Source organism: Grammomys surdaster, unplaced genomic scaffold, assembly GCF_004785775.1.
Source record: "Grammomys surdaster isolate TR1022 unplaced genomic scaffold, NIH_TR_1.0 591, whole genome shotgun sequence".
NCBI lineage: Eukaryota > Metazoa > Chordata > Mammalia > Rodentia > Muridae > Grammomys > Grammomys surdaster.
The window spans coordinates 269,421-277,569 of NW_021605010.1; the positions used below are offsets into that span (position 1 = coordinate 269,421).

At 45.7% G+C, this 8,149-nt stretch overlaps 1 protein-coding gene across 1 annotated transcript in view; it reads left to right on the forward strand.

The window, feature by feature from the left end:
* Positions 1-3,771: 3,771 nt before the first annotated feature.
* Positions 3,772-8,149, forward strand: part of LOC114633369 (cytochrome P450 2B1-like) — a 39,487-nt gene continuing 35,109 nt past the window's right edge. The window contains exons 1-2 of the mRNA XM_028781948.1: positions 3,772-3,793; positions 7,588-7,651. Coding sequence (XP_028637781.1) covers positions 3,772-3,793; positions 7,588-7,651 — 86 coding nt within the window. The remainder of the gene's footprint in view (positions 3,794-7,587; positions 7,652-8,149) is intronic.

The following is an 8,149-nucleotide window of genomic DNA, read 5'->3' on the forward strand; positions in this document are numbered from 1 at the left end:
AGAGAGAGAGAGAGAGAGAGAGAGAGAGAGAGAGAGAGAGAGAGAGAGCTGAATATGGCTGGTGCAGAGCGTGATTACAGTTAAAAACTCCCAAGCCAAAGAGTAAAGACATGGCCCATTGCTTAAAAACACTGGCTACTCTTGCAGAGGATGCTGGTTTTATTCTCAGCACCCACATGTTGGCTCATGACCCTGTGTAACTCCAGTTCCATGGTGTACATTCCTTCTGGCCTCTGTGGGCAACACACACACACACACACACACACACACACACACACACACACACACACACACAGCAGGCATTCATGCTGACACAACAACCTGAAACTGTCCAGCTCCCTCACCCTGTCCCCAGCTCCCTCACCCTGTCCCCAGCTCCCTCACTTTGTCCACAGCTCCCTCAGCTTGCTGTGTCTCCTTCAGACTATCCTTAGCTTCCCATGTCTCTGTGTTTCCCTATGTGGCACCAGGTACTCACTGAGCACCTATGAAATGCCAGGTCCCGTGATTCCCAGCATGCGTTTCTACTTCACGATGTATCTGTACCATGAACATCCTTCAGTTTTCCAGATGAGGGAGTTTAAGGCTCAAAGTTGAGTAGGCAACTGCCCAGGTCTCTTAAGGAAAATAAAACAAACAACTGAACTGTGATGGGGACTCAGACCTATCAGAATTGATGAATTAGTGCTTTATTGTGACTTACAAGCATTTCTCAGAGGGAGTCACTTCAAACAGGTACAGGGGATGTAGGGATAAATTCACCAGTGGAAGAAAAGCTTAGAAGCCAAATCTTTCCCCTCCCTGTCTCCTCTCCTATCCAGGTTCCCCCTCCCTCTGCCCCCCTACCCCATGATTGCTTTCTTCTCCCTTCCAAGTGGGACCAAGGCATCCTCTCGTGGGCCCTGCAGATTGTTAACCTTCAGGAAGCCATTTCTAATTTCCACTACCAGTGTTCATTCTGGGGCTAAGAAGTCTGTTTCTTAGGAGATAGGGTCTCATTAGCTCAGGCTGCCCCAGGATTCACTATGTAGCTACCATGCCTGGGCTATGCTGTGCTGGAGATGGAACTTCATGCATGCTGGGCACTCAGTCTCTCAACTGAGCAACATGCCCAGCCCAAGATACCTGTGTATTGTCAGTAGTCCTGTCTTGTTGTTGCTTATCTATCCATGGAACCCTAAGAACTTTTTCTCCTCACCTTTCACTCTCTTTTGTCTGTCTGTCTGTCTCATTTCTCTATTATAGGTTTGTCTGTCCACATTCTGTATTATCTGGCTCTTGAAACAGACTGGGTTTGTCACCTGACTTCTAGACCACAGTGGGCTGAGAGGCAAGAAGTCAACCTTTCTGTGCTTTCCTACTTTCACCAAGATGGAGGAGTGACAGCAGTAGTTTACTTATTTTTCCTCACTTAAAAGATTAGTTATTTGAGAATTCCATACAAGGTATTTTAGTCATGTTCAAACCCTAGCACCAGCTCCTCCAAGAACAGAGGTTCTCAACCTGTGGGTAGAAACCCTTGTGTGTGTGTGTGGGTTGGTTGAATGACCCTCTCTCAGGGTCGCATATCAGATATCCTGTGTATCAATTATTTACATAAAGATTCATAACAGTAGCAAAATTACAGTTATGAAGTAGCAACAAAAATAATTTTATGGTTTGGGGTGGTCACCACAACATAAGGAATGTATTAAAGGGTCACATTGTTAGGAAAGTTGAGAAGCACTGTATTAGAAACACTAATAACCACTCCACTCTGTGTCCTCTGTTTCACCTCTTAAAATCCCTTCAAGTCCAATTTGGGCAGCACCAGTCTATTGTCTGGGGAGGACTGAGTGTATTATGCTGTGTAAAAGATAACATTCTTCTCCATCATGTTCCCGGGGTTGGAATGAGAAGGTCTGAGCTGACCAGATAAGACTGTGGGTTCATAAAAGTCCAAGGTGGCATCTTGCCAAGTTCATACGTGTGCAAAGGTCAGGCGAAGTCTGTTGGCCCTGTCTCATGGGGTCAGAAAAGTTTGTACTGTCTCTATCTGACCTCCCCACCTCTGATTTAGCCATCTCTACCCAGACCAGGACTGTCAGTAACAGGTCTGTTTGCCTTTGCAAGCTGTTGCTTGCTTATATCCCCTTCCTTGAAAGATCCCCTCCTCCTGCCTGGTCCCTTACCAGCTGCTTAACTTCTGTGGTGTTCTAAATGAAATGCTCGTACATAAAGTGTAAAGTCACACAAAACAGAAAACTTACAATGCTGGTCTTTCTGGGTCTGGATTACCTCACCCTAGATGATCATGTCTAGTCCAACACAGTTATCTGAACATTTCACAGTTTAATTTTTAAACAACCGAATAATATTTCCCTGTGTAAACAAAGCACATTTTCATTATCCATTCATCACTTGATAGGCATCTTGGCAAGTTCCAATTTCTGGCTGTTATGAGTAGAGCAACCACAGACATGGGTGAGCAAGTATCTGTGGTAAAATGCAGAGTCCTTCTGGTACATGCCCAAGAGTGGTATAGCTGGAGCCTTGTGGTAGCTCTACTTTCAGCTTGTTGAGGAACAGCCACAGTGATTCCCACAGTGGCTAGACCAGTTTGTACTCTTATCAGCTGTGAATAAGTGCTCCCTGTCTCCTGAATCCTTACCAGCATCTGCTGCCATTTGCTTTATTACACTTGGCCACTCTGGCTGGGGTAAGATGAAGTCTCAAAGTACTTTCTTCACGCTCTTCCTCCTCCCCCTTTTTCTTTAGAAGAGATTATCTTGAAGCAGCTGTCTTGGTCTTGTGGCTCTCACAATGTCCCTGTGATGTTCCTTGAGCCTTAAGCACAGAGGTTGTTTTTTAAGTGTATTTATTGGGGACATGTGCACCACAGTCAGTTGATCTCTGAATGTGGATAGTTGTTTGTTTCTGTAATGATCTCAAAGGAACCTCTTGATGAAGGGTCAGAGATGCACTTACCCATGGAGAAGTTCGATTTCTTTTTTTCAAAGTACTTTATTTGTGTCAATGTTTTGCCTGTATGTATGTCTGTGCACCACTTGCACGCCTGGACCCTGCCGAAGCCAGAGGAGGGTATCAGGTCTTCTGAGAGTGAAGTTACAGGCAGTAGTGAGACACCGTGTTGGTCCTGGGCATCAAATTCAGGTCCTTTGGAAGATCAGCCAGTGCTCTTAACCTCTGAGCTATCTTTCCAGCCCCCCCCCCCCCCCCACTCTGCGTGACATTTATAATATGCATGAAAGGAAAATGTATGAAAAGAGTAGCCCAAGGGTCTGGGGTGTTCTCATCTACTGCAGGGTTCTCATGCGTCACATGAAGTGGTACAACATCATTAGAAGGCCGGCTGTGATAAATTAAAGACGTAATCTATGAAAGATGTATACTATGAACCCTAAAGCAATAACAAAAAGGACAAATAGTAAGCCAAGAGGAGCCATAAAGGCGCCTGATAAGTTGAAGATTTATACTTTGTACCTTTATAGTAGTAACAACGACAACAGAACAGGGACCTGTGGTGAGTAGACAAGATTATAAAACGGAATCATGAAAAATACTTAAGACTAAAGAGGATAAGAAAAGACAGAAATGAGATGGGGAGAGAACGTATGGGACAAATAAATTGCATTGAGACTTACACCCGATAATGTCTATACTCGTTGGATACAAAGTAAAACTACTATTACTATTAAGAGCAGTTCCTGTGCACATAGTGTTCATCATAATTACACCTGGAGAGCCAGTAAGTTATACAGGGAACACGGAATGAAGGAAACACGTCGATCTGGTAGGTGGTGCCAATGTCAATGTACAGTTGACATTGCTTACTGCTTGCTAGGGTGTGTTTTTGGAACTGTCCCTTGGATGTAAGATTTCTAGGGAGTCATGAACAGATATGTATTAACCCCAACTAGGGCAGCACAGCAACAATATTTTTAAACCTTGCAGCTTGGTGAACCAGTGAGTTTATTGGAGGTTACTTACAGGAGCACAAGTAATTCAAAGGCAGCTTTCTCCTCACCACCCCTTCCCAAACCCGCTCTGGCACAGGCAATGATTCATCAAAGTTACATCCTTGGAACAACTTGCAGGCAGTAGGTACACTGGAGAGTACCTCCATCCATATCGGCAGCTGCTTACTGCTTACATAACTTCAGAGAGGGTTTTGTGAGTTCTATAATTTTTTGAGTTTTCCGGGCCTTATGCCTTTGCCTAGCTACTGTGTTTCCTTCTTCTCTCTTCCTTCTGGGAGAGAATGTTTCAAGTCCCAGGAAACAGTTACATTAACATGTCTAGAGACCCTTGTGTCTAAAGGCTTGGTCCCCAGGCTGGTGCTATGCGGGCCTTTAAGAGGAGGCCTCAGTGGGAAGACTTCATGGTTGTTCTCACACTTAGAGAGTAGTGAAACCCTAGTCCCTTTCTCTTCTTTTCTGGGTGAGACCGTATCTGCAATATGCTTTTGTTAAGATGTGCTGAATGCCCTGGCTTCATCCTTGGCATCCTCACCTCAGTAAAAGACACTGAGCTGCACATACGTTAAATTGATTTTTAACAGTTACAAAAACCATCTGGAGGAGAAATTACATTTCAGCAGATACTTCTGGAAGATTGGATATCCATTCGCCAGAGAAGGAATGTTGATTCATGCTTGCTGCCATTCGCAAACACTGACTCAAAATGAATCACAAACAGAAATGAAAGGCCAAACTATAAAACTTGTAGAAGTGTCTGACATTTGTGGTTGGGTGTAGGGAAGACACTGACCACACAATTCATGAAGATAAAGGTAAATGGAACTTTATAGCTCTGTAAATGACACTGTTGCTAGGTGCCATGGTATATGCCTTCAATCCTAGTCTCTGGGAAGCAGACACAGGAGAATCACCATAACTTTGGGACCAGCCTGTTCTATATAACAAACACAGGCTAGCCAGGGCTGCACAGTCAAGGGAAATATTTGTTGTAATTTGAGATGCATTCTGTAACTTGAAATGTTTGCTTCCATGTCCACTTATCAACTTACCAATTATTTTAAAAAAAGGTTTACGGAAGGGACTGTGGCCGAGTTGATAGAGTGATTGCTTAGCATGCATGAAGCTGGGATTCAATCCCCAGCACCCCATAAACTTGGTGGTGGTGCCCACTTGCCTCCTAGCATGTAGAGGTAGAGGCAGTTCAAGATCACTTTTGGCTACAAAACAAATTCGAGGCCAGCATGTGATAAAAGATCTTTCATCTCAAAAAGTAACAAAATCCAACAATGATCATGTTGGAAAGTTTCCACCATTTTCCTGTACTATCCAAATGGCACCAAAATCAGCGATAATAGAATTGCCTAGAGCAGGCTATCAACTTTTATGCTTTGGTAAAGTTATACCTTCAAAACTCCTTGTTTAAAATGTGAAGCAGATTTTTTTCTATAGTTGTATTTTTTTTTGGGGGGGGTGTAAGTGATGATGTGACTGATTCTCTCACCTTTGTCTTTCCCCGTTATCTAAGAATAGAGTGAGCAAAAATGAAGGGCAACAATAAACTTTATTTACCTCACTGGAATAACTGTTTAAACAAGAAAGCCTCTTCTGAGACCTCCGTGGTGGCAGAAGGATGCTGACCAGGAGAAATGGCAGACTTTGCAGCTCTGCGCTCCTAGTCACCTGACTTTGGGAGGTCTCTAGAGCTGGAGCCAGCTGCAGAAATAAATTCCTATCGTCACCCTAGGGATGGGCAGAAATGAGCACCGGCTGCCTGTGGCCACAGGTCGAGTCCCACAGGCTTGAGTGGTGGGGTTCCAAGCAAGCCCCTTTTTGGGACTGATGCCTCCTTGGTGGACTGTCGACTGCAGGGCTCCTTCTCTATAGAGAATCTGAAAGCTCTGCCCACAGCCAGGAGCCAGGAGCCTGTACGAGAGCCAGATGTGGGACTGGGAACCTTCTTTCTCCGACAGTTTGAGGATTTTATTGCTCCAGAGCATGTACAACCCAAATTTATAGGACCATCTGGAGCCTCTGATTGGCTGAAAGCATACATATGCAAATAAGGTGAAAATGGAACCAATCAAAGAACAGTTGTCAAATCTGGAGGGATACAGGGAAACTAGTTCACAATCAGGTCTGTACTTAACCCTCCTTGGCAGTGGTAGAGAAGTTGACACTTAACTGTCAGTTCTGGCTCACCTTTCCCACGGAGCTGCCTGGGGTGGGGGTTCTTCATTCACTCCAGCCTTCCAGTTGCTGCTGTCACTATGGTCTCACACTCGGCTGTCCACCATTACCTGTCGCCTTCTGCTTCCCCACTTACTCGACTGTCCATCATTGCCTGCCACCTACTGCTTTCCCTCTCAATTCACAAGGCAGCACTGGTTGGGTTTGTGTTTCTCTCCCAGTGACCTCATTTGACAGGTTGGGTTGCTTCACAGCAGGTTGTCAAATGGCAATCCAGAGCAGTTAGAAGTCCTACCTCATCTCTCTTCCACAATGCCTTATTAGGTTCAGGGATTGTGTTGTTGTTTGTAGTTTACTTTATTCTGTTCTCTCTAAGGTGTAGCTGTGTTGACACCTCTGACTTCAGGGCATTAAGAGCAAAATTGGAAGCTAGAAGCCATACCCTGGTAACAATCTTCTGACTTTCTATATTTCTATATTTCTATCTTATGGTGCTAACTCTACAGCAAGAGAATTGGACAAACGTATACTTAAAAAAACCATTCTATTGAATCTTTTTCGTGAATTTCACATCATACACCCCAATCCCACCTGTCTCCCTGTTCCTCCATATCTGCCTTCTATCCTCGAAGCCTCCGCCCTTCCAAAAAAAAAAAAAAAAACAACCCAGAAAATAAAAGATAAAAAGAAACCATGTCACTTTGGAAGCTGTGGTGTGTTACAGCGTGTCCCACAGTATTCCCCTCTGTCCACACATCTTTACTTGCAGTGAGTCATTGCAAAAGTTACTGGTCTGGTTCGAGGCCTCTGGCTTCGGCTACTCTGTCAATGCTGGATCCGCACTGGGGCTCCTCTCAGATCTCCTGTTGTTGCTGTGTCTGGGAGATCCTGAAGCTTTGGTTCTGCAGGACTGGCCCCTTCTCATGCTCCAGCAGGTCATAGATAAGGTTGATGTTGGGGTGGGCCAACTCAAAGCCCTGGATCTGGGCTTGGGTGGTACTGAGTTGGTCAGCCTGTCAACTCTCCTGTGCCCATGCACCCAGCGCTATCTCTCCTGCTTTGCCCAGGCCAGGGGTAGGCAGCTCTTCTGCCTGTAGAGGCCTACAAGGGACAACACCAGCTCTCCAGCTGCACTCATACCATCTGAGCCAGCTCTCCTGGACACAGGCCACCAGGGCCAGCTCTCCTGGACACAGGCCACCAGGGTCAGCTCTCCTGGACACAGGCCACCAGGGTCAGCTCTCCTGGACACAGGCCACCAGGGCCAGCTCTCCTGGACACAGGCCACCAGGGCCAGCTCTCCTGGACACAGGCCACCAGGGCCAGCTCTCCAGCATTGCCTCAGCAAGAGGCAGAATCAGCTCACCCAGACTCCACAGCTGGTGATGCAGGGCAAGCTCTCTTGTTCTTACGTCCTCAGGCCTGGTTCTCCTGAGCCCACACCACCAGGGCCAGGGCCAGCTCTCCTGGGATGGCCAGACAAGGTGAGGGGCCAAGGTGAGGAGCCAGCTCTTCTACACTACCTTGGTGAGGGGTGGGTTCAGTTCTTCCACATCCAATTCACTAGGGGACCTTTTTTTTTTTTTTTTTTTTTGAGACAGAGTCTCACTATGTAACCTTGACTAGATGGAACTCACTAGGTAGACCAGGCTAGACTGCAATTTGCAGAGACCCACCTGCCCCTGCCTCCTGAATGCTGGTATTAAAGGCATGTGTTCCACCACAGGGTCACACACGTTTATGCGTTTCATCGGTGCTGTGATTTATTTCTCTAAAGCTGCCATCATGAACTCTGGCATCAAATCTGTTAAACTCTCTCAAGTTCTGCTGTGGGGTTTTTGTTTCTGTGCTTACAAACTATTTCCTCTGTGACCAATCTGTGTACACTATTAAATGCTTACAAAATGCTCTAAAAGTTTTTCTCTTTAAAAGGATCTCTCTCTCTCTCTCTCTCTCTCTCTCTCTCTCTCTCTCTCTCTCTC